At 40.2% G+C, this 27052-nt stretch overlaps 1 protein-coding gene across 4 annotated transcripts in view; it reads left to right on the top strand.

Annotated features, from left to right (window-relative positions):
• The first annotated feature begins 10498 nt into the window (after positions 1–10498).
• The window catches only part of CWF19L2 (CWF19 like cell cycle control factor 2), a 96156-nt gene continuing 79602 nt past the window's right edge, over positions 10499–27052 (top strand). For 2 of the 4 annotated variants that reach the window (XM_036324463.1, XM_036324461.1), the window contains exons 1-5: positions 10499–10654; positions 12467–12577; positions 13322–13444; positions 17009–17119; positions 17864–17983. In XM_036324463.1, the coding sequence (XP_036180356.1) occupies positions 10562–10654; positions 12467–12577; positions 13322–13444; positions 17009–17119; positions 17864–17983 (558 nt within the window). In that variant the 5' untranslated portion in view covers positions 10499–10561. Of the gene's footprint in view, positions 10655–11212; positions 11235–12466; positions 12578–13321; positions 13445–17008; positions 17120–17863; positions 17984–27052 lie in introns of those variants that run through there. The other 2 variants (XM_036324464.1, XM_036324462.1) reach the window with 2 other exon arrangements.

The raw sequence follows: 27052 nt of genomic DNA, 5'->3' as shown, positions 1-27052 counted from the left end.
CAGTCATTTTGCATAAACGGTTCAAAATTAAAGTTTATAATGGAAACGTCAACACGTCATAACTAGTACATCACTACTGATGGGTTCCATTGTACTGCAGCCAAACAGCAGATGTGCACAGCGACAGACAGACTGCTGAGAAAATTGGAGCTCTCGAGCTGCACATAGGAATGCATAACCATGAGCACTGCAGTGCCAAAGCATTAGCGCCTCTTAAAAAAGGAAGACGTGACGTAGACACGAGTGATAGTCCTCTCCGAAGGCCGCTTTTCATTCATCTGTAAAGCTGTGGTTTCGTCGTTCTTTCAAAAAGGGAAATGTTGCTACACTGCTGCGGGCAGTAATTCCATGGGTCCTCTTGCTGAGCTCAACAGCTCATCAGTTCTCCAGAAAGGCGGCTTGTCATATTTCCGCAGCCTCGGGACCTTAATAACCGGCAGTAATGCTTCTGGATTAATTAATTCCTGCTCACAAAGCCATGCACAGTCTCCATATCCAAGCCAGGGTTCCATGTTCTTGAGACCTTGGGCAGAACGTTCACGGTCTGCCTCACCGCACTCAGATTCCGCGCAGCCACTACTGGTTTAGGTGTGGTTGAATTCCTTGGGCAAATAACCCATCCCCTGGTACCTGGTTTGTAGCTGGATTAACTACCAACATACATTTCCAACTCGTTTTACTTGTTCATGGATTACTCTAGCTAAATACTGCATTCTTTGAGTAGCTCGAAATACTTAGTTACTTAACTCTTTAAATAAGGAAGAGCAAGCCAGATTTTGAATTCTCGATCTGTACCTGGATAAAAAGCTCAGTTCTTTCACACTGAAACTGTGATTTACTTGGCAAGCAGCAACCTCTCAAGGACTCACAGAAGGCACAACTTCATGACTAGGTATTCAAAAATCTTCCCAGCTTCTCCAGCTCTTATAATTAGCCCCTGCCCTGAACTCCATACCACATACAGCCTGCACCTCAGAATTTATCACGGTGAATGATCTGCTTCGTGCTGTGCACAATCATTTCTTACATTTTAGGTCTACAAGTCCTGCTGATTACTGCTTCTAAACGTTTCACGCATTGATTTCTTCACCCCTGTCTTAAAAGCCTCACCTCTGACTTTCTTTTTTCTCTTTGAAATCTTTATTGTTCAAAGTATTACATATATCCTCCTTTTACCCCCATTGACCCCTTCTAGCCCACCCTCACCCGCTGCCCCAGACCTTCACCACCCTATTGTCTGTGTTCAGGGTTATGCATCTATGCACACAAGTTCTTTAGATGATCTCTTCCCACCCACGCCTTCCCTCTGAGATTCTGATTTTCTGCACTGCTACCAAAATGAGTTTCATGAAACTTGCAAATTGGTCTCCTTAACTGAATTTCATCCGTGACTTTCAGCATTGAAATCCAAACTCCTTAGAAGTGCGACTCTTTCAAACTGTTGTCTGCTAGTTCTCTCTCCTCAAACCTCTCTGCTCCCACCTCACACCCAGGGCTCCATCAATACCAAATTACTTGCTCCTTCTCGTGCATGCTTCACATTTTCGCTGTATTGATCTGTAACCACCTAACTTGAAAAGAAGATAATTATTTTTAGTACTCAGAAATTGGAGGCTTACTGGTGTCCCCCCTCCCTTCCTTCGAACAGATTAAAGATCTTTGGCACCTTTTAATTGTTTCAAATGCTTCTTACACATTCAGATAATTATACTTCAGAAAACAACAATAAATTTGAAAATTAAAGGTGAATTTTAAGTGTATTAGTTGATTTTTTAATTGTAAAAACTTACTAAGCTTTTCTTAAAGGGGGAGGGTATTCATGATTCTGAGTTCCATCCATTGTCTTTGTGGTGTTCAATGAACAATTTATCACAGTAGAGATAAAGGTTATTTCAGAAGCATTCCTGAATCTTAAACAGCACAGAAACTTGTTTGACTAACTGCCTTTGACAATGAAATGATAAGAAACTAAAGTGGTTGGGTAGCAATGGGAAGGAAAAGAAAGGAATGGTTATGAAAAGCCTCTGAAACAGCGGTTCTCAACCTGTGGGTTGCGACCCCTTTGGTGGTCTAACGACCCTTTCACAGGGGTCGCCTAAGACCATCCTGCATATCAGATATTTACATTATGATTCATAACAGTAGCAACGAAAATAATTTTATGGTTGGGTCACAACAAGAGGAACTGTATTTAAAAGGCCAGAAGGTTGAGAACCACTGCTATGAAAGAAGTCCAGATATTTGAAAGAGACGTTGGGTGCCTAGAAAGATAAATCCAGTGTTAGTTACTCCACAGTTTGAGGTGCCACCCTCCCTTCCTCATTTCTACCTGTGTTCTTCTTCCTTCTTGGGTCAGATAGAGAAGTGAATTTTATTGCCCCATAGGGAAATAACCAGTTTTGTATCTAATTTAGCAATCTTATTCCAGCATTTCTTCCCTAACAGACTAAAATTTCAGTTGTTCACATGCTTCTGCAAGCAGCGATCTTGTCCTCCTGCTGGTTCTTTTATTAATGGGTTGAGTAAAACTTTGACATGTGCTAAAAAGTAATTTTGTCTGAGTATTTTGTATTATGGTGTCTAACTGTTGGTAAACCCAATCTGTAAGTATAATCCATTTAGAAGACCTGTTTGATGTAAGCCAAGCTTTTATTTATGAAGCAGCATTCATGGGTCATAAACATACCGAGGTATTTGGCTGCTGCTGGACTCCTAGAGCTCACTGAATGACAGAAAGAAATTGCAAGCTATTGTCACCCTCCCCCTACCCCTCCTGATCACCATGAGTGACGTCATTATTCTTCAATGCGGAGTGCTGTGGAGGCAGGCAGGGAGCTTTCCAGTGGTTCTCTAACACAGGTAATTTTTTGAACTCCTATTTCTTTCAGAGCGGCATTGTCCAATATGGTGGCCACTTAACCACATGTGGCTACTAAAATTTCATGAATTAAAATGAAATAAGCCCTATCTGGTTTGGCTCAGTGGATAGAGCGTCAGTCTGTGGACTGAAGGGTTCTGGGTTCGATTCCAGTCAAGTGCACTTACTGGTTGTGGCTTGATTCCCTGCCCTGGTAAGGGCACATGCGGGAGGCAACCAATCGATGTGTCTCTCTCACATCGGTGTTTCTCTCTGTCTCTCCTCCTCGTGTCCACTCTCTCTAAATATCAATGGAAAAATATCCTTGGGTGAGGATTAACAACAACAAAAAAAAAGATTTAAAATTCAGTTTCTCAGTTGGACCAGTCGCATGCAAGTAAGTGCTTGGCAGCCACTTTGTGTAGCTTTGGCTACCATTTTGGAGAGTGCAGATATGGAACATTTACATCTTTGCAAAAAGTTCTATTGGACAGTGCTGGTATAGGAAATTTCAACCTTAAGTGAAAAGGTACAATAAAGCAGGCTGTCCCAGTCCCAGGCGCACTTCTCTGGAATGCTGGCTTGAGGGATGAAATATGTAAAAAGGCATCGCTATTCTACACCATGCCATGATGTGCTTTTCACATCCTCCCTCCTTTGGTAAATGCTAGCCTTTCCAGGAGCACTGATTCATGAATGCAATTTGTCAGCTGCAGCATGAGCTCTGCATGTGCACCGTAACCACTTCATGTGAGCTGAGGCACTTTGAAGGGAAAATGTGCTATAACCTAGCAAATGGGATGGGGCTTCCTACTGATATGATTGTTCTTCTTACATTTATTCTACTTATTTTCTAGACATACACTGACACTGGAATGTACAGGTTTTTGTGGTCTGTGGGAAATAGCCCCAGAATAACTTAGGTGAAAGGAAAATAATGCGGACCTTTGGGTGTTCCTTCAAGATGATAAGTCATGATGAAACAATAGCTAGAATTTGAGGAAATAAGCAGAAGCCATAGTGAAGTGGTAGCACTCAAACCTCTGCAGCCTAACCCTCCTAGCATATGGCTCTATATGGCACCATTGATAGCTTTGGAAAGTTGCCCTTTTAGATTAGAAACTGCCTGGGGAATGACCATGTTTACTTTGTGAGACATTTAGCACCTGATAAATGGCACTCAATTAATATAACCTAATATAAAGTAGAGAATTATAACAGTTGTTGCAGTTTCAGAACAATGAGGAGACTTGCTGCCACTCAGGGCCTCCTATTTGAGGTGGAAGGGATGCTGGTGATGACCATAGCCTAGGCTTTGGCTTCAGGTTTGCAGGTCCAGAGACTGAATTTTGATAGGGAGGCCAGAGTTGATCAGGAGCTCAGTGCCCAAGGTCGTAAGACAGTGATCAAGTCCCTTTGGTTCCTATATAATGGAAGACATTTCTTTCCAGAGACTAAACTTTAACAAAGGGTTCTGTAGAAACCATAGAATAAAATGCAAATGATGTCCCCTGGATTTGTGTCATGTGGCAGCCTGGGAATCCTAGCACAGATAATTGAAGAGTTTTGAGGTCGATATTTTTTACTCTGTGATAAGAATGGACAAAACAACAGATCACATCTCTCTGGTGATTGGCTTGTCAAAGTCTTCTCAGTGCTTCCCTCCTCGAGAATGTGGCCAGTGCTTGTTCTTAGCTTTTTCCTTTTCTAGGCTCCCATAGACTGTTCACTTTCTAGCATATGATTTTTGCTCAGATGTAGTTCACCTCAGCCCCAAGCAGGGACACTTTTAAAAACCATAACATGCTTTGCCCTGTTGTTGTAAATAATCAAGATTGGACTAAAGTGGATGTAGATGTAGAAATATAAATATGTTTTGAACTATCTACCCCTACTTTCCATTTAACTCCCCAAATCATCTTTATCCAAGATTAAAAGGGCTTAATCAGTGCAAGAAATGTTTTTTTCTTTGATGTTCTATTAAAGTTACACTTAACATCACTGCTTTCTATTGTGAAGGGCAGTAGAAAATAAAACATGGGTAATGATATTGTTGAAATCAGATTGCCTGGGGCTCTTATATAACTTAACCGCTCTGTATTGCCCGTCTGTAAAATGAGAATAACAGTAGTGCCTTTTTTATAGGGTTATTGCAAGGACTGACTGAAAGAACTATGGCATGTAAGTTGCTTAGAACAGTTCTTGGCAGGGACAACACACTTGGCAAATGTGAGCTTTTCTTCTCCCTCTCCCTGTCTTCATCCTCACTCTCCATCCTCTCTCAAAGTTTTGATTAACTATTTTAGTATAAAATTATTTTTACTATGAGGTACATAACGATGGCTCTGAAACATGTGAACACTGCATCGTGTTGTAATTGAATAAGTGTATTCTCAAATTTTTTCCTTTCTGTCTTTGTTCTCCTATTAGTGTTTTGTTACCATAACTACCTGCATGTTTAATGCCTCACTCCAAATAATACCCCATTTCCACCCTAATCCTAGCAAGATCTTGTTACCTGATGTGTAAGCTCACAATGACTGGCTCTTTAACAGATGCATGGGATTTTTCTATAGTAAGCAGCTAATCAAAACATCTAAGCCGAGACTGACTGGCTCCTGCCACCAAACAGTCTTTTGTGATGCCTCCTCCTGTGATTATAAGGCACAGTGCTTAGGGAAAGCAGACTCATTTTAATAAAATTACAGGCACAGCATAACTAGCAAAGTAAATCTGCTGGGAAAAATAATTGTGCTCCGAAGCATACGTGATTTAGGACAATGCTGCATAGAAATATGTCATTACTCCCTTCCACTACTATGGATAATTGAGTTGATTGCTACTTAAAACACAGTGAACTTTCTGCATCTGAAAACAGAAATTCATAGTTTGTTATTCCCTACTTTCCTTGCTTAGAGAACTAAAAATCAGCCATCCCAAGTCCTGAACCAGTGAAAGCCTCAACTGGCAAAACAGTGGGGTCTCAAACCTAATGAAATGGGAGGAATCAATTATCTTTTTGTTTAAAAATTTTTTTATATATTTATTTTATTTTAATCCTCACCCCAGGACATGCTTAGAGAATGGAACAGAGATAGAAAAAGAGAGAAACACAGATCTGAGAGACAAACACCGATTGGTTCCCTTCCTTACATTTCCCAACTGGGGATTGAACCCACAACCCAGGTATGTGCCCTGACCAGGAACCGAACTGGCAACCTTTTGGTGCACAGGATGACGCTCAACCAACTGAGCCATTCTGGCCGGGCAGATCAATTATCTTGACCCCTTGCCACACAACATATCAGTGTTTCTATTGAATGGGGAGTGCAAGTCAAATGCTTTCAAGAGCTGGGAGACACTAACAGGGGCAAAGGATATGGCTACCTCCATGAAAAACAACACTGCTATCAAAATCAAGGAAGTTTAACCAGTTCTGCTCTGGTTAGGGCAGGTGTTACTATCCAAGTGATTCAGGCCAAGGGGAACATGGGGCTTCATAGTAATCTGGTAGGAATCAGAATCGTATAGGTTGGGAGGTCCTTTCAAAATAGTGTTAGAGATAACAAAAGCAGGGCCTCGCCCCAGGAAAGAAGCTGTCAGGGAGGGGAGATTCCAAAGCTCCCTTCCAACTGAGCTGGGGCGCAGGACCAGGTTTCAGCCTTACAATCCAGCCCCAGTTGTACCCCAATGGAGGGAAAACTGGAGACAGGAGCGGACTAGTCATGCAGATAGACGACACAGAGTGGGATGTGAACGGAGAGCATCCACTGGGCTAGATTCAACCACAACCACCAGATGCTCTGTGAAACAGCGGTCACCTGATTCCTTAGTACACAAAGTGCTTCCAATATCCTCTTTTTATTTATTTATTTAGCCTCACCTGAGGGTATTTTTAAAAAATATTTAGTATTGAAAGTATTACATGTCACCTTCTCCCCTCCCCCCATTGACTCCTTCTAGCCAGCCCCAGGCTTTCACCATCCTATTGTCTGTGTCCATGGTTTATGCATATACACATACAAATTCTTTGGTTGATCTTTTCCCACCCACCCATCCACCCACCCGCACCTTCCCTCTGAGATTCATCAGTCTGTTCCATGCTTCTATGTCTCCGGATCTATTTTGTTCATCAGTTTAAATTTGGTCATTAGATTCCACATATGAGTGAGATCATGTGATACTTGTCTTTCTCTGACTGGCTTATTTCACTTAGCATGATACTCTCCAGGTCCCTCCATGCTGTCTCAAAGGGTAAGAGATCCATCGTTTTTACTGCTGCATAGGATTCCATAGTGTAAATGTACCACAGCTTTTTTATCCATTCATCTGCTGATGGGCACTTGGGCAGCTGCCAGATCTTAGCTATTATAAATTATGCTGCTATGAACATAGGAGTGAATACATTCTTTCCGATTGGTGTTTCAGGTTTCTTAGGACATAGTCCCAGAAGTGTGACCACTGGGTCAAATGGCAGTTCCATTTTTAATTTTTCCCCCCACATTGTTTTCCACAGTGGCTGCACCAGTCTGCATTCCCACCAGTGGTGTACTAGGGTTCCCTTTTCTCCACATCCTTTCCAGCACTTGTCATTTGTTGATTTGTTGATCATAGCCATTTGACGTGTGTGGGGTGATACCTCATTGTCATTTTAATTTGCATCTCTTTGATGATCAGTGACTTTGGGCATTTTTTCATGTCTCTTGGACATCTCTATGTCCACTTTGGAGAAATGTCTATTTAGGTCCTTTGCCCCCCCCCCCCTTTTTTTAAAAATATATTTTATTGATTTTTTACAGAGAGGAAGGGAGAGAGATAGAGAGTTAGAAACATCGATGAGAGAGAAACATCGATCAGCCGCTTCCTGCACATCTCCCACTGGGGATGTGCCCGCAACCAAGGTACATGCCCTTGACCGGAATCGAACCTGGGACCTTTCAGTCCGCAGGCTGACGCTCTATCCACTAAGCCAAACCGGTTTTGGCAGCCTTTGCCCCTTTTGAAATTGGATTGTTTGTTTTCCTTTTGTTAAGTTGTATGAGTTCCTATACATTTAGGATATTAACCCTTTATCAGATGTATCATTGCCAAATATGTTCTTTCATACAGTGGGTTCCCTTTTCATTTTCTTGATGGTTTCTTTTGCTGTGTAGAAGCTTTTAATTTTGATGCAGTCCCATTTATTTATTTTCTCCTTATTTTCCCTTGCCCTAGGAGATGTATCAGTAAACACATTGCTACAAGAGATGTCTGAGAGTTTGCTGCTTATGGATTCTTCTAGGATTTTTATGGTTTCACATCTTACATTTAAGTCTTTTATCCATTTTGAGTTTATTCTTGTGTATGAAGTAAGTTGGTGGTCTAGTTTCATTTTTTTTTTGCATGCATCTATCCAATTTTCCCAACACCATTTGTTGAAGAGACTATCTTGACTCCATTGTATGCTCTTGCCTCCTTTGTCAAATATTGAGTATAATGGCTTGGGTCAATTTCTGGGGTCTCTGTTCTGTTCCATTGATCTATATGCCCTTTTGTGCCAGTACCAGGATGTCTTGATTACAGTGGCTTTGTGGTATAACTTGATATCTGGTATTGTGATCTCTCCAAGTTTGTTCTTTTTTCTCAAAGTTGCTGCAGCTATTCATGGTCTTGTTTGGTTGCATATAAATTTTTGGACTATTTGTTTTAGATCTTTGAAATATGCCATTGGTATTTTAATATGAATTGCATCAAATCTGTAGATTGCTTTGGACAGTATGGAGATTTTAATAAAGTTGATTCTACCAATCCATGAACATGGTATATTCTTCCACTTGTTTATATATTCCTCTATCTCTTTTTTCTTTTTTTAAAAGTTATTTATTTTTTATTGTCTAAAGTTTTACATATGTCTTCTTTTTCCCCAATTGACCTCCCCCCCACCCTAGCCATTCCCACCCCGGGGATGCCACCACCACCCCAGTGTCTGTTCCATTGGTTATGCTAATATGCCTGCATACAAGTCCCTTGGTTGCTCTCTAACCCCCCCCCCACCATTTGTCTATAAATCTATTCTTGTTCATCAAATTATGTTGATCATTATACCCCACATATGAGTGAGATCATGTGATATTTATCTTTCTCTGCAACAAACCTGAACCAGCTACCTGCAGGCTCTTTATTACAGTACCCCTCATTTAATTAAACCATGGATTTCTATCAGGTGTGGCCACATGCAAACTCGTCAAAACAACTTGCTGTTCCCCCATTTTTCTTGTCAACCTGTCTAGTTCCACTCCCTGACCCCAACATTTTTTTGTTGGTATTTTTATTGGTATTGCATTATATTGAGAAATTGATTTATGGGCAATTGATTTTTTTTTTTTTATGATGTTGAGCCTTCTTCAAGCACTTGGTATATGTCTTCATTTGTTCTAGTCTTTTTGCCTTGAGTAGGATTTAAAAGTTTTTGTCATATAATTTTGCATATTGTGTTATAATTGTCATTTATTTTTGTTTGCCTCATAATAATTGATGCAAGGGGGCAACAGATATTTTTCTGAAACCCCCCAAAACCTGAAAAAGATTTTTAATATCATTTGAGTTATGATAAAAATCAGTCAGTGTAGTTAGTGGATTAAATATTCCAAGGTCAACTAGTAAATTAAAATTCACTTTTCTATAACAAAAATGAGTACATTCTTATTTTATATATCAAACAAACAAAGATTACATGTTCAAGGTTAAGATTGCCATAGATTAGTGAGGCAGAAACTCCTGAGAAAGTTTTTCGTAAACACAAATTCAATTTTACAAAACCTGGAAAAAAAAGTATATTTACCTAATCTGGATTTATCTTTATATTTGTAATATCTTTAAGGTATCTACTTTATAATTATTCTCCATCCTTCTTTACCTTTCCGATTATAAATATAATCTCAAAGCCCTTGGTCAGTATTTCAGAATGCCTTCGTAATGCAACTTAAAGTTTGGGAGACACGAACATAAAACCACGAATACTACCCAAATAAATAGATAATGCACACTGTAATGAAAAATGCTGCATGAATAAGTGTGAGCAAATAATATGAGGTCAGAGAAAATAAATAGTGTAAAACTTATAACGGCTTAAATAAGCAGCGATAAATTAAGGAACGCAATGCAAAGTTCACATGACTTTTTCATATGGGGTGTGTGTGTGTGTGGGGGGGGGGGGGGGGAGGGGGGGGGGCGGGGGAAGCCATCAAAGGAAAAGAGCGAATCTTCCAAGTAATTGAGCCCCGCCGGCCACCTCTCAGGCCAGTCTCCCTGCAGCCCATTGCTCCAGCCGGGGAAGTTCTTTGGCGAAAAGGGCGCTTTTGTGGACAGGCTGAGAGATGTACGGACTGAACCTCTGTGAGTTTCTACCTTACTCGGGTGATTTTAAGAGGAAACAGGTCGGAAAGCTGTTGGCATCGTGCATGCAGCACAGTGACATTAATCCTGGTCCGGGGGACCCCAAGAAGCGAAGGAGGGCGGCTCCTCAGCGCAGTCGTCCCGTCCCCGCCCCCGGAACCTGGGCTGGAGCACCCGTCGGATAACGCAGGCGCACTCAGCCCCGCGCATGCTCTCTCGGCGGAGCACGCCCGTTCCTTCCCAGGTAGGAAGTCTTGCTTGTGTATTAAATTACGACAGCCGTAAACCGAGATTTTGCGACGGCTTCCGAGCTTTACGACGTCAACAACGATGGCGGCTGCCGGAGGTCGGTTTGAAAGTGCGAGGAGTATCGAAGAGCGTAAGGAGCAGACCCGGATCGCCAGGGCCGAGGTGTTGCGCCAGGTACTTGGGTTTTGGGGCTTTTGGAACCATCTGGAGTGGAGGGAATGGCGGTCTCTGGGAGCGAGGCCTGGCCCTCCCCCTACTCTACCTCCTCTCACCGCCTGTGTCATCTATCTGGGCGGAAGGGGTTCTCCCTGTGGGACGCGCGAGCTTTTGGCATCTCCCGCGTCCTGGAAGCGCTGCAGGTCCGGTTGCTCCTGTTCTCTCCGGGAAGCCCTGTGTCTGTCCTCTTGAGTGTCCTTTCCTCTTCCATGGTTCTTCCTGGACGTGTCTGGCGCCAGGGACCCCGCTGCTAGGGACCAGCCTCCCCGGCGCATTTCCCAGCCCCAGCCCTCGCTCCTGCTGTGGGTGAAACGAACATTCCCATTTTCAGGAACACATGCGAGACGCATTGGGGTAAATTGTGTTTGGCCGTTTCATGCTGTCGCGCTGTTGGTATCAATTCCTGGCGTGTCCTATACCCTTACTGATCCGAGCGAGGGCCGACAGCAGAGACCCAGAAAACTTAGAGGAACACTGTATTTCTCATTCAGGTGGAGAGAACGGAGGCAGTGAATGGTATTGAATGATCTGAAAAGGGGTAAGAAGTGTGGCAATGAAGGGAAAATGGAGGGGAGATCATCATACAGTACAAGTGAGGGTTTTCATTTTTATTTGTTTGGAGATAGAAGGTTTTAAAGGGCTTCCAGTGCTGATGAGAAGGAGCAGGTAGAGGAGACAGGAAGAGAAGGCATAATGACGACAGCCAGATTTGAAAGGGGGGGAAGAGTGGATGGTTAATCTTGGACAAGTGAAAGGCCAGTGTTCTTTGGTTTCAGCATATGTAACATGTACAAATTCTATACCAATAAGAGGGTAATATGCTAATTAGACCGGGAGACCTTCTGTACGGCTTTCTGGACAAAGCCATGGTGGCGGGGGAGGCAGAGGCAGTTAGAGGTGAGCAGGCCAGGTTGGGGGCAGGGGGCAGTTGGGGTTGATCAGGCCGGCAGGCAGAGTGGTTAGGGGCAATCAGGCAGGCAGGCAGGCAGGTGAGCAGTTAGGAACCAGCAGTCCCGGATTGTGAGAGGGATGTCCGACTGCCGGTTTAGGGATGTCCTACACCCGCAGTCGGACATCCCTCAAGGGGTCCCAGATTGGAGAGGGTACAGGCCAGGCTCTGGTATTTCAGACAGTTTTTGGAAGGAGTAGTGTTTGTAAGCTGTGATAAATTTTATAATAGAGAGATACTAGAGGTTGAAAGTCCCCAGCTTTGGACTTTGGGGAGAGAATCAAAGGGCAGGAACAACCTCCCAGGAAGAACTTACTTTATTTGACTATTGTTGAAGGATGAATAAAAATTAGCAATCTGATCACTTGTTTTTAGAAAGATGATTCTTCCTGAAGTACTTTGGGGTTGTGGCCAGAGGGTTATGGGCATTGCAGATACGGTAGAAGTTGGGAGGTCAGTCACGTAGCGACAGAAGTCTCAGGCAGTAGCACTTGGATGGTGAAGGGGAGAGAGATGCGAGTCAGACTTTAGGTTGGGAGCGTAAGGAAAAGGAGGGTCTAGAATAGGTCCCAGGATTCTGTCTTTGATTGATGGCTCAATTCAGTAAAGATTGGTAATTTGATTGGTAATGTGGAAAGAGAGTTTTTTTTTTACCAAAATCTTTTCTACATTTTGTTAGAAGCAAATTCCTGACAAGGGAAAGTTGATTCATGAGAACATGTATGAAAGTGAGAGAAGATTTTGTTTTTATGAAAAGCAGTTGACTCAGTGTTAATTCCCCCCCTCTCCCTCTCACTTTCCACTCCCCTCCATCATTTTAGGCTAAAGCCAATTTTGAGAAGGAAGAAAGGCGTAAAGAACTTAAACGACTTCGGGGTGAGGATACATGGATGCTACCTGATGTGAATGAGCGGATTGAACACTTCTCACAGGTGAATACTAACAGGTTTACTTGATGTAAACCTGTTACATGTCTGACATTTTTGCATTTACTCAAATTAATATTGGAGGAGAAGCTTTATAGACTATTTCAAAAGTTGCAGAATGAATATCACACAGTGGGCATTACAGAATAGTTTTATCTCTGGCAGAAATATATTTTAATATTTTGGACATTATGACATTGGACAGATTTTGTTACTTGAATTGGCTGATAGAATGCTTAGCTTCAAATTTCTGACCCTCTTGTAGCAAGCTGATGCATTTTAAACTTAATTTCATGTGTTGTTGTTTTTTTTTTTGTCTCAATACTTGTTTTCTCTTTCCATAATTTTAATTTATGCCATCTTGTTATATTTTAAATGGCCTAATAATCTTCTATAAATCCTTTGGAGCCATAGAAGGATATATGCATACATATGCATACATAACATAGATATGTTTGCGTATATATGTTTATTTGATATATCTGTCTGTGAAATGAATCTGCAAATAAATTAAAACTTCACTTATTTTTGATAAGATATCTCAGCTTTATGATTTATTGGTAGTGCATATATTATAGAAGCATGTTAAGGCTTCTTTGAATATTTTATTCATTTTGTCATGTTTCTTGTCTCATTTTCTGAAAACTTAAAGTTTTTTAGAACATAAAATTTTTTTCCCTTAAAATACTTCCTTTTAAGGTAAGATAAAATTTAATTCCCTTCTTACTTTTTCAAAATGATTATTTATAGGAACACTCTGTGAAGAAAAAGAAGAAAAAAGACAAGCATTCAAAAAAAGTAAAGAAAGAGAAGAAAAAGAAGAGCAAGGAACAGAAGTATGAAAAAAACAATGAGTCATCTGATAGTTCATCAGTAAGTATATGCTAAAACTAAGCAGGCATCTACTTGAGAAAATTTTCTTTAAAGAAATAATATATGGAAACTTAAAATATATGAGAACTTAAAAAAAATACTACTAGTAAGGATATGAAAATGCCTGGGAAACATCTACGTGGAAATGTTCAGGAGATAGAAAGGTAAGAAGATGGAGATGAGGTTTGGGAGTCACTGCTTATTGAAGCCATTAGAATAAATGAATTGCCTAGGGCCATGTTCGGCAAACCGTGGCTCGCAAGCCACATGCAGCTTTTTGGCCCCTTCAGTGTGGCTCTTCCACAAAATACCACGTGCGGGCGTGCACGTTCAGTGTGATTGAAACTTTGTGGCCCACACGCAGAAGTCGGTATTTTGTGGAAGAGCCGGTATCTTGTGGAAGAGCCACACTGAAGGGGCCAAAGAGCCGCATGTGGCTCGCGAGCCGCGGTTTGCTGAGCTGCGGTTTGCTGACCACTGGCCTAGGGAAACTGAAAAGAAAGAAGAAGAACAGCACTGAGGAGCCAAGAAAAGACACTCAGCAGAAGCGGTTGGAAAACTAGGAGAAGCAGGGGAGTACTGTACAAGTAAGGGAAGGCGTTCCGAGGCATTGAGAGTCTGTTATCCCTGTTTGTTTTTTCATGGAAACTAATATTTAAGTCTTAAAAGTAGAATATGTTTATATATTTTCTTTGGGGCCAAAAGAAAGATAATGCTGGATCTACTCTGTCTCTAGCCAGTCCTGGGATGACAGAGAGGACTCACAAAGGAAAGGAAAGCAGGCCAAACTCTTCACACTTGTTTTCAGGAAGAAAGAGGTATATTGTGCTTACAGAGATCATTAGAGATGATTGATCTCTTAGGAATGATCTTCACAGGTTAAACTCTGAGGTGAATCACCATATTTCAAAGTATGGCCCCCTTGTAATTTCAGAAAGTAAATTTTTGGCAGTATACACTGAGATGAGAATTGGCTCATGAAATCCTATCTTACATGAGAATGAGGTACATTGCATAGTGAGAAATACAACTGAATAGTTTTGTCAAGTAGCCAGTATATCCTATGTAATAAAGAGCTAATATGCAAATGGTCATCACACCTTCATGCCGTCACGCCATAACAGCCTAGACACTCAACACTGAGGAGAGAGGAATGGGGAACAGCCAGGCACAAATGGGCTTACAAGAGTGGAATGGGGACCAGCCAGGCTGCGGCCCGGGAGAGGGACAAGCCATCCGCCCCGCGGTCCCGGGTGCCAGCGGTTGTGCCTGCGGCCTGGGAGAGAGACAAGCCACACTCCCAAGGTCCCGGGTGCCAGAGGCTGGGGCTGCGGCTTGGGAGAGGGACAAGCCGCCGCCCCGCATTCCCTGGATACCTGTGGTTGCGGCCGGCCTGGGCGAAGCCTGCCCAGGTCCTGGGTGCCTGCGGCTGGCCAGAGGGAGGGAAGCCCGGGTCCTGGGTGCCTGTGACTGGCTGGAGGAGGGAAACCTGGGTCCCAGGTGTGGGGCGAGGCAGAGGTGGTTAGGGCTGATCAGGCCAGCAGGGGAGCGGCTAGGGGTGATCAGGCAAGCAGGTAGAGGTGGTTAGGGCTGATCAGGCCAGCAGGGGAGCAGTTAGGGGTGATCAGGCCAGCAGGCAGAGGTGGTTATGGGCGATCGGGCAGGCAGGCAGGCAGGCAAGCGAGCGATTAGGAGCCAGTGGTCCTGGATTGTGAGATGCAGTTGGACATCCATCCCCTGAGGGGTCCCGGATTGAAGAGGGTGCAGGCCAGGCTGAGGAGACCCTTCCCCCTCCGTGCACAAATTTTGTGCACTGGGCCTCTCTGTGGTATATAAAAATGCCATCGATTTCTGGGTGTTAATTTGTATCCTGTTACATTGCCAAATTCATTTATTAAATCTAGCAGCTTTTTGGTGGAGTTTTTAGGGTTTTCTATGTACAATATCATGTCATCGTCTGCGATTAGTGAGAGTTTTACTTCCTCCTTTCCAATTTGGATGCCTTTTTTTTCTTCTTGTCTGATTGCTGTGGCTAGGACTTCTAGTACCATGTTGAAGAAGAGTGATGAAAGCAGACATCCCTGTCTTTTTCCTGTTCTTAGAAGAATTGGTTTTAGTTTTTGTCCATTGATTGTGATGTTGACTGTAGGTGTGTCATATATGGCCTTTATTATGTTGAGATATGATCCCTCTATTCCAACTTTGCTGAGAGTTTTTAAGAAAAACGGGTGTTGTAATTTGTCTAATGCTTTTTCAGTGTCAATTGATTTGATCATGTGATTTTTGTCTTCCAATTTGTTTATGTTAAATTCTCTTTTTAATGGCTAACACGAAGTGGTAAGAACCAGGTCTTTCTAAATTGATTTGACAATATGAATATGAGTAGACCAGAAATATATTTATATTGGTTATCCTAAAACATTGTAACTCTATCTATCTATCTATCTATCTATCTATCTATCTATCTATCTATCTATCTGTAAATAAGTAGTTTTGTGGTTTCTCTCTAAATCGAAAACAATACGTGAATGAATGAATAAATTAATAAAATCTGCTCTGCTTTGGTAAACATTTGGCAGTTGAAATGCCAGAGACAAATATGTGTGCACCATGTGGATTTTACCTTTCACAGACATATTTTTTCGTTCTCTAGTTAGGTAATTTTTAGGAACTTTGTGGAATGAAGGAATACTGGTTTCATTCAGGAAACCCACTTTTTCCTCGTTGGCTCAGAGTTTCTCTGCTGTGCACTAACAGGCGGTTTGCAGGGGGTGATTTCTAGGATCTTTCCTGCACTTGAGTTGTACAGTTCTGAAGAATGGATTCTAGAGCCAGACAGACCTACATTTCTATCTTGGTTTTCCTATTTGGATGCCATGGAACCTGGGAAAGTTATTTAATTTCTTGTCTGTAAAACCAAAATAATATTTCATGTTGGGTTGTTTTAAGGAGTTAAAATGATAACATATGTAAAACACTTATTCTGGCACTTAACATGGAAGAGTTGATGGATATATTTGTTGAAAACAAACCCCAAAACCTGTTGAGCACTTAGATTGTGTTGACTAAATGCCACTTAATTTAACAATCTGTTACTTACACTCAGTAAGCAAAATGCTTTCCAGCCTAGCTGTTAACTGAGATCTGAGCATTTTTAGATCTAGAGAACTCTCAACAGTTGAGACTTTGAGGCAAACTCATTTAGTTGGGTGTTGTTCCCTTTGTTCTAGTTAAGCAAAGATGTTAGTTCTACTTGATGTGGTAGGCACTGCAGTTCTGTGTTGAAGTGAGTTCTTTATCCAGCATTCTGATCTCTGTGTTTGGCTTTCCTTTGGCTTAATAATATACTACTAAGAACTTAGAAGTGATCTGATTGGTGCTTTATGAGCACATTCCTAAATAGTTAACATGTTCTTTCTTCAAATTTTCAATGTAATTGTTCAAAGGGGAATTATAGTATATGAATTTTCTCTAGGAAGCTGAATTTCTGCTATTTAACAGCACACAATTTTCATATGAAAGTGTGGACATTTGAAAATTTACTTATATGCTAAATATTCTTAGAGCTCTGAAGATGAGTGGGTTGAGGCTGTTCCACCCCAGACTTCTGGCAAGGAAAAGGCCTGGAAACTGAAAGGTGAAAAGTCAGAAAAAGAAGACAACCAAGGTATTCAGGTAAGCCACCTGATTTTAAACAAAGAAGTGTGAACTTGTAAGAATAGATTAGTATTAAATGAAAGATGATTATAATTTATTAAGTAGAAAAATTAGACTTTGAAAACCATATACTTTTATAAATACTTTTGGCAGTAATACTGTTTGCTGAGCCTTTAGACTCCCCTCCTCCTCCTGTGAGAAAGTAAGTGCTCATCTCTGTTCTAATTCCTCTAGAAAGTTTCCTGCCTCTGGTTCTCGATAGAGCAGGGGCACTTTCTCCTGTGTACTGAGGCCTGTACTGTTATCTTTATCTGACCTTTCTGCTGTGAGTAGAGTTTCATCACAGTTTTCTTTTCCTTCTCCTCATGTCATAATTTTCATAGCAATACTTAGAATTGGCTAGTTCACAGATTTTGGGTTATTGTTCATTTGCTTGAGGAAGAAATGCTATTTATATACTATCAGCCACAGGAAAGAAAGAATGGTGAAAAGGAACTAATGTTGGAGTGTCTGTTATGTGTCAGACTCTGATCTGGATGCCTTAAACTTGTTTTCTTGTTTATTGAAAAGTAGGGGTTTTATTCTATTTTACAGGGGAGAGAATAAGGCTTAGAGAGACTAAGAAACTTGCTTTAAGTTAAATAGTCATGTAGGATTCAATCTAGGTTCAGCTGCCTCTGTAGTGCTTACTCTTTCTACTAAGTGTTTAGTATTAACTTTTAATTAATTTAGATCAAAATGACTTTCTTTTTTTTTTAACAGAGGGATGAGTGGATGACTGTTGATTTTATGTCTGTTAAAACTGTGTCATCATCATCACTCAAAGCTGAAAAAGAAACAAAAAAGAAAATAGAGCAAGCAAAAACCCAAGCACTTGAACAGGTAAGATACTTAAAATACATTTACTTTCTAATTTGCCTCAATAAACCGATAAAATATTTATATGAATGCAGTTTTACTTGTAAGATATTATTTTTTGTGGTATTTTATAAAAATTAGTGGGAACAACTGTGAATTATAAGTTCTTTTAAAATAAGTTTCCTGTAGGAAGTAAGTTTAAAAGTATACTAGATTGATAAATCTGGGCATATTTAGTTGAGTAATAATTGAGTTTGATTTATGGCTAGATTCATAAGGATTTAGGGCTTGTACTGTGCTACCTGTGTGGTCTGAAAACCTTTCAGGTAAGAATTTATTTTAAAGTATTCTTGAGTTGGTAGTGCCTTGAAGTGCTTGGCAGAAATAACCACCAGTCCTTTCTGGAGGAGTATCACACTGTCAATTTACACATCATATGTTTCCCAGAAATAAGTTCTATGGAATGTATGCTCACAATCTAAAATCATAAAATGCATGTAAATACAAGGATTGTCCATGAATAAGAGTTAATCTGAAACACTAAACAGCAGAAACCTTTATCTGTTGGAATATTGAAGAGCTTTACATAATAACAGGTACAGAAAATATGAATGAAAGATTAGGAGACAGATTTGAAAGTCAATAAGAGCTTATAGAAATGAAGATTATTACAGTTGAAATCAGAAAGTCAGTAAATGGTTAAACAACATATGGAATACAGCCAAAGAGAGAATTAGTGAAAAAGAAGAGTCTAAGAATTTACTCTGGGTGCAGCATAGAGGGACTAATAAAGGAAAAATATGAACGAGTGATAATACAATATGATCAGTGATGTTTTTTCCAGTTTAATTTTAATTCTGAAAATGTAGGTGTGGTTAATTATATTGACTGATAATTAAGCAGCTATTCATAAGGAACATTGGAAGCTAAGGGTTTTTGGAATATTTTGAATAAGTTCTGTAAAATGTCTTTATTTTTGAGTTAGACTTGAAGGAGTTGGGACTTCCTGTACAAAAAGAAAGAGGGAAGGTACAGTAGGGGGATAATCAGTGAATAGTGGAGCAAGAAAGGGGAGCTGTGTAAAATCTGGAAGTTGATCTTACCCATTGGCGTTACATACTTGCTTCTGAAATAATGCTGTGCTACTTGTGAGCATTGACAGTCTGCTTTGCTAGTCTCTGTTGACTTGTGGTCTTATGTTTTGCTGATATTCAGGCCTGTTCTCCATATCAAACAGTAGAACTCTTGAATATCTTTAATAGATTTAAATAGTGATTAGATTTTCTTAGAAATACTTTTAATAAAAGTGCTTTCACTTTCTTAAGAATCTAATACTTTTGTTGTGCTTATGTTTTAAAAATAATTCTTTATTGTTGAAAGTATTACATATGTCCCTGTTTTTAACCCATTGGCCCCGTCCAGCCTGCCTCTGCCCCCCGCACAAGGCCTTCAGCACCCTATTGTTTGTGTCCATGGGTTATGCAGATATGCATACAAGCTCTTTGGTTGATTGCCTCCCGACAACCCCCCCCCTCCCCCCGGAGATTCCGCACTCTGTTCCATGCTCCCATGTCTCTGGATCCACTCCATTCATCAGTTTATTTTGTTACTTAGATTCTACATATGAGTGTGATCATGTGATACTTGTCTTTCTCTGACTGACTTATTTCACTTAGCAAAATACTCTTCAGGTCCCTCCATGCTGTCTCAAAGGGTAAGAGATTCTTTTTTACTGCTGCCCAGTATTCCACGGTGTAAAGGCACAACAGCTTTTTTATCCACTCGCCTATTGTTGGGCACTTGGGCTGTTTCCAGATCTTAGCTATTATAAACTGGGCTGCTATGAACATAGGGGTGCATATATACTTTCTTTTCTTTTTTTTTTTTTTTAAATTTAAATTCTTTATTGTTTAAAGTATTACATTTGTCTCCTTTTCCCTCCATTGACCTCTCCCTGGCCATTCCCACCCCCCAGCACATACTCTCACCCCCCTACTGTCTGGGTCCATGGGTTATGCTTATATGCATGCATACAAGTTCTTTGATTGATCTCTTACCCCCCGCTCCCCCACCTTCCCTCTGAGGTTGGACAGTCTGTTTGATGCTTGTCTGTCTCCGGATCTATTTTTGTTCATCAGTTTATGTTGTTCATTATATCCCACATATGAGTGAGATCATGTGATACTTACCTTTCTCCAACTAGCTTATTTTGCTTAGCTCTCCAGGTCCATCCATGCTGTTGCAAATGGTAAGAGTTCTTTCTTTTTTACAGCAGCATAGTATTCCATCATGTAGATGTACTGCCGCTTTTTAATCCACTCATCTGCTGATGGGCACTTAGGCTGTTTCCAAATCTTAGCTGTTGTGAGTGGTGCTACTATGAACATAGGGGTGCATATATCCTTTCTAATTGGTGTTTCTAGTTTCTTGGGATATATTCCTAGAAGTGGGTTTACTGGGTCAAATGGGAGTTCCATTTTTAAATTTTTGAGGAAATTCCATACTGTTCTCCACAGTGGCTGCCCCAGTCTGCATTCCCACCAGCAGTGCACTAGGGTTCCTCACCAGCACTTGTCGTTTGTTGATGATAGCCATTCTGACAGATGTGAGTTGGTACCTCATTGTCATTTTGATTTGCATCTCTCGGATGATTAGTAACTTTGAGTATGTTTTCATATGTCTCTTGGTCTTCTGTATGTCTACTTTCGAAAAGTGTCTATTTAGGTCCTTCGCCCATTTTTTTTTATTGGATTGTTTATCTCCCTTTTGTTAAGTTGTATGAGTTCCCTATAAATTTTGGAGATTAGACCCTTATTGGATATAACATTGGCAAATATGTTCTCTCATGCAGTGTGCTCTCTTGTTGTTTTATTGATGGTTTCTTTTGCTGTGCAGAAGCTTTTTATTTTGATATAGTCCCATTTGTTTATTTTCTCCTCAGTTTCCATTGTCCTAGGAGTTGTATTGGTAAAGATATTGCTACGACATATGTCTGATATTTTGCTGCCTATGGATTCTTCTAAGATTTTTATGGTTTTCTGTCTTATGTTTAAGTCCTTTATCCATTTTGAGTTTATTTTTGTATGTGGTGTAAGTTGGTGGTTTAGTTTCATTTTTTTTTTTTTTTTTGCACGTGTCTGTCCTATTTTCCCAACACGATTTATTGAAGAGACTGTCTTGACTCCATTGTATGCTCTTGCTTCCTTTGTCAAATATTAATTGAGCACAATGGCTTGGGTTGATTTTTGGGTTCTCTGTTTTATTCCATTTGTCTTTATGTCTGTTCTTGTGCCAGTACTAGGCAGTTTTGAGAACAGTGGCTTTGTAATATAACTTGATATGTGGTATTGTGATCCCTCCAACTTTGTTCTTCTTTCTCAGGATTGCTGTGGCTATTCGGGGACTTTTTTTATTTCATATGAATTTTTGGAGAGTTTGTTCTAGGTCTGTGAAATATGCCATTGGTATTTTAATGGGGAGTGCATTGAATCTATAGATTACTTTGGGTAGTATGGACATTTTAATGATGTTGATTCTACCAATCCATGAACATGGTATATTCTTCCATTTGTTTAATGTCCTCTATCTCTTTTTTCAACGTCTTGTAGTTTTCCAAGCTGTGTACAGGTCTTCTACCTCCTTAGTTAAGTTTATTCCCAGGTATCTTAATTTTTTTGTTGTAATGGTAAATGGTATTGTTTTTTTACTTTCTCTTTCTGTGAGTTCATTATTGATGTCTAAAAAAGCCATAGATATCTGGGTGTTAATTTTGTATCCTGCAACATTGCCAAATTCATTTATTAAGTCTAGTAGTTTTTTGGTGGATTCTTTAGGGTTTTCTATGTACAATATCATGTCATCTTGAATAATGACAGTTTTACTTCTTTTCCAGTATGGATGTCTTTTATTTCTTCTTCTTGTCTGATTGCTGTGGCTAGCGCTTCCAATACTGTGTTGAACAGGAGTGGTGAGAATGGGCATCCCTGTCTTGTTCCTGTTCTTAGGGGAAATGGTTTTAGTTTTTGCCCATTGAGTATGATGTTGGCTGTAGGTTTGTCATTATGGCCTTTATCATATTGAGATACTCTCCCTCAATTTCCACTTTGCTGAGAGTTTTTATCCAAAATGGGTGTTGGATTTTGTCAAATGCTTTCTCTGCGTCTATTGATATGATCATGTGATTTTTTAAAAATATATTTTTATTGATTTCAGAGAGGAATTAAGAGGGAAAGAGAGAGAAACATCAATGATGAGAGAGAATCATTGATTGTCTGCCTCCTGCATGCCCCCCACTCGGATCAAGCCCGCAACCCAGGCATATGTCCTTGACTGAAATCGAACCTGGGACCCTTCAGTCTGCAGGCTGACACTCTATCCACCGAGCCAAACCGGCTAGGTGCAGCGGTTCTCAACCTGTGGGTCGCGAACAATGAAAATACATCCTGCATATCAGATATTTACATTACGATTCATAACAGTAGCAAAATTAAAGTTATGAAGTAGCAATGAAAATAATTTTATGGTTGGGGGTCACCACAACATGAGGAACTGTATTAAAGGATCGAGGCATTAGGAAGGTTGAGAACCACTGGCTCTAGGGCAATCATGTGATTTTTGTCTTTCAATCTGTTTATGTGATGCATCACGTTTATTGATTTATAAATATTGTACCATCCTTGCATCCTGGAATAAATCCTACTTGTTTGTGGTATATGATATTTTTAATATATTGCTGGATCCGATTTGCTGATATTTTGTTAAGGATTTTAGTATCTATTTTCAGGAGGGATATTGGCCTGTAATTCTCTTTCTTTGTAGTGTCTCTATCTGATTTTGGAATTAGGATAATGCTGGCCTCATAAAAAGAGCTTAGAAGTATTCTTTCCTCTTGGATATTTTGGAATAGTTTGAGGAGTATAAGTGTTAGTTCTTTGAAGGTTTGGTAAAACTCCACTGTGAAGCCATCTGGATCAGAGCTTTTGTTTGCTGGGAGTTTTTTGATTGCTGCTTCTATTTTATCATTTTGTTATTGGCCTATTCAGGTTTTCTGCTTCTTCCTGATTCAGTTTTAGGAATTTGATTATTTCATCCACATTGTCCAGCTTGTTGGCATACAGTTGTTCATAGTATTTTCCTTTGTATTTCTGTGGTGTCAGTGGTGACTTGTCTGCTTTCATTTCTGATTTTATTTATTTGGGTCCTCTTTGTTTCTTGATGAGTCTGGCTAATGGCTCATCACTCTTGTTTATCCTTTCAAAGAACCAGCTCTTGGTTTCATTTGTTGTGCTTATTGTACCAATTTTCCAGCTTTGAGCTTCAGGTTTTCTAAATTAACATACCTTTTCTTACAAATTCTTATATAAACTTTCCTGATTTAATTAAAGCATCTTCTGTTGATCTCATTTGCTGTGTAATTTTTGTCTTTTGCATCTGTGTCATCTTTTTACTTTCTGTTGCTGCTGCTATTGTGTGAATGCCACTTTTCAGATGTATGTCTTCCCTCTGTGAGCCTCATTTATCTCATCCATACTGGAGCTGAGTTAATATCTGTAGTGAACTGAGGACAGTCCCTGGAACTAAGAACTGTTTAAGGTTAGATATTATGGTTCAGTCTCTAATTCACTCTTGCCTGGGCAATTACAATAATCTCTCTGTTTCAGCATCCTGCAGCTGATGTCAGGTTAATTTTTTCAAAGTACAGCTTTGATTATGGTATTCTTTTTAGAAGTCTTCAGGGATTCAGTTAAAGATTTGTCTTTGCCATTTCTAATGTTTCCTTCTGATGGAACAAGCTCCACTAGTGGTATTTCATGCCACCCCTTTTTCTCATTCTGTCCTTGACAATATGGAGTAAATGATCTGTTTTGAATTTGGGAAGAATAAACTGGCATACTTTGCTTAGTTCTACCTTTCCTGCTTATGGGGCAGGCTGCCTACAGAGAACATGTAGGGATTGTTCAGTGCTGTCAATACTTGGGAAGTCTGCCGGGGTCAGTTAACAGGCCCATTTGGCTTTCTTTCACCGAGAGAAAAATTCTCTTCCAATTTAGCCTTTATCAACAATAAAGGTAATTTTTTTTTTTTTTATCTCCTTTGCTTTTTATTGTAATTTTTAACTTGCTTAGGGCCTGGATGGAAAAGAAAAAAGGTGCTGCATTTTTTTTTTTTTTGTTCTCTTTTAAAACCCTCCCCCAAAGCTGCCTGCAAATAGAGTCCAAACATATTAGTTTGAGCTTTCTCTTAGGTAATTTGTACCTCAACCAAACTAGGTTAATGACTTTCCTTCATTTCTCTGCAAATTCCTGTCTCTGAATTTTTGTTCATCTGATTCTTTCTGAGTGAATTCCCTCTGTCTCTGATTGTCTGCATCTTGTTTATCCTTCAGTATATACTATGAAATTCTTCCTATTTCTCTTAACTGAAATCAGTTTCTATTTTATGTTTCCATTGCACTGTATTTGCTCCTTTCTTTTGTAATATTGTAGTTTTCTGTAATTTAATAGCCTTAATCCTGTTTCCCTTCTGAGATTATAAGATTTTTGAGAATCTGTTTTGTTTATATTGTATCTTCCTTAGCAGCTGGTATAGAACTCTGTAGATATAGGTGCTTTTTTATTTTTTGTACATTTGAAATTGTAGACTTATTCTTTTCCCCATGATTTTACCTTGTTGCTCTTCAAATTCCTGGATTTAGTTCTGAAGATCATAATCTGTAGTAATTTTTAATTTTTGCTTTAGTAAGAATTCAGGCTGTTGTTTGCAGAAGTAAACCATTGAGACTAGTAACTGAGACTAGCCCATTTTCAAATATCTGCACATCAGTTTGAGTGTGTTGATCTTTGCACGTCATCATATTCTTAACATTTGGCCCTAGCCTAAAATGATGGCCTTAGCTGAAGCTTTGATGTGAAGCATGTTGATTTTATATCTCTTCTTGGAAGGCAGTTATGCTCACCACTATACCACCAACGCTATATCTCTTCTTGATTTTGAGGATATAATTTCTTTGGTTTTCTAAGGTAGTGTTTTTCAAAATGTGTATGGTGAAATTAATTTATTGCAGTCAGTATTTAACAATATAAGGTATCAGTAGGCATTGCATGTACTAGTAATAAAGACACATTTTGTTTCCTTAGTTCTGGAGATAGACAGATATTTGCGCACACACACAATTTCTTTCTGGGTAAAGGTCACAAAAAAGTTTGAAAACCAATGCTCAAGGTTGTGTCGGTGTCCTCTGGGCTTCTTACGCTCACATTGTGCTGTAGGTTATACTAGTAGACCTATAGCGCGTACCTATAGACCCTGTCTAAGAGTTGCATACCAACTTTTCAGTCTTCTTTTACAAGCAGGAGATCACCACACCCCACGCCTTGGCTTTGGTGGTGAGACTAGCTTCATTCTCCTGTTTTAGCAGGAGCACTTTCAGTGTTTATCTTATATGAATTGAACTGAGGACTATCAGTTTCTGCTTGCACATAGAGCCCAGTGGACCTGTGGCTTCAGTTCTGCTTACTGCTTTGCACTTATGTTCTTTTCTAGGCCACAGAATTATTTATCTTGTTCTGAACTCAAGTGTGTTTTATATTTTGTATCTGTTTTCTGTTTGTCCTGAGCAGGGAGGTTGTGATGATTGGCAGCTTAATGAGCCATCTTGACTAGAAGGCCTGAGAGTGTTTTAGAGATGGATTTGTGTTGATATATTTTATTTCTATTTCATTCCTTTTAATCACTGTATAGTCTTTCTTGTCTGTGACATACTGTAAATATCCATTTATTCTGGATAACTGTACATTTACATTGTTTGCTGTTTTTCACTACTACAAACAGTGCTAAATGAAGGTCCTTATATACACGGTAGGGCAAAAGTAGGTTTTGCAGTTGGGAATACTTGAAACACAGAGTTTATTCTTGTTTTATTTATTTATTTATTTATTTATTTATTTATTTATTTATTTATTTGTTTGTTATTGCATTTTCCATATGAACAATGTATTTTTTTTTCTCATGTACATGTGTGCAAATTTCGCTATGGTGCATATCTTAAAGTGAAGTTGCTAAGTTATAAAGTATGTGAAAGGTACGGAGTGGGCCGGGGTGGTGCACTTGTGACATGAGGCTGTAATGTATCAAAAAAGCTTTTATTTCAGGCACCTGGGTGCAGATGGGCTGAGTCAGCAGGGAGTGCAGGGACGGGGAAGACTTTTATCAGCTATTGCTGGCGGCAAGCAGTTAGGCTGACGTAAGGGTCCGGTCCTTTGTTCGTACCACCACCAGGTGTCTTCTGGTTATCTGAGCTATGCGGTATTCAAGGCTGCAAGCTTTCTGTGATACCTGTTAACATATTAGGTGCCCAGCCTGTTTTGTCTTCTGGATGGAAAGTATAGTGTCAGTCACCAGTGACTGACTGGGCACTTAATGTGTTAAGCACAGTAAGATTTTCTCTGTCCTGTTTTATTCTCTTTAACCCTTTCAGTATGTACCCATCCTATCTAATAAAAGAGAAACATGGTAATTAGCGTACGACTGCTACCCTTCCCATTGGATAATCAGGGCGATATGCAAATTAACTGCCAGCCAAGATGGCAGCCGGCAGCCAGGCAGCTGGAAGCTAACATGAGGCTTGCTTGCTTCAGTGACGGAAGAAACCAATGTTCCCTGCCTGCCTTGCTGGCCTCTGAGCCTGCAGTTTGAAACATAGTTACAAATATAGAAGCTAAACAAAACCTCAGAAACCTGCTTTAGTCGCTGGGCTTCAGCCAGCAGGATTGCAACATTGTTTCAAATACAGAAGGTAAACAAAGGCCAGAAACCTGCTTTCAGCAGCGGAGGCCTAAAAGCTGGAGCCAGAGCTAAAGCTGGCCCAGAATAAAAAAAAAAAGAAAAAAAGGAGTGGTTGGGAGCTTCAGTCACCCGCCAGCCTGAAAACAGCCCTCAGCCCCTCAGACTGGCCAGGCACCCCAGTGGGGACCCCCACCCTGAAGGGTGTGTAACCAGCTGCAAACAGCCATCATCCCCTCACCCAGGCTGGCCAGGCACCCCAGTGGGGACCCCCACCCTGATCCAGGACACCCTTCAGGGCAAACCAGCCGG

The sequence above is a fragment of the Myotis myotis genome, unplaced genomic scaffold (assembly GCF_014108235.1).
Source record: "Myotis myotis isolate mMyoMyo1 unplaced genomic scaffold, mMyoMyo1.p scaffold_m19_p_10, whole genome shotgun sequence".
Taxonomy (NCBI): domain Eukaryota; kingdom Metazoa; phylum Chordata; class Mammalia; order Chiroptera; family Vespertilionidae; genus Myotis; species Myotis myotis.
The sequence above is the reverse complement of the archived record's forward strand: the minus strand, read 5'-3'. Positions and strand labels throughout refer to the sequence as shown.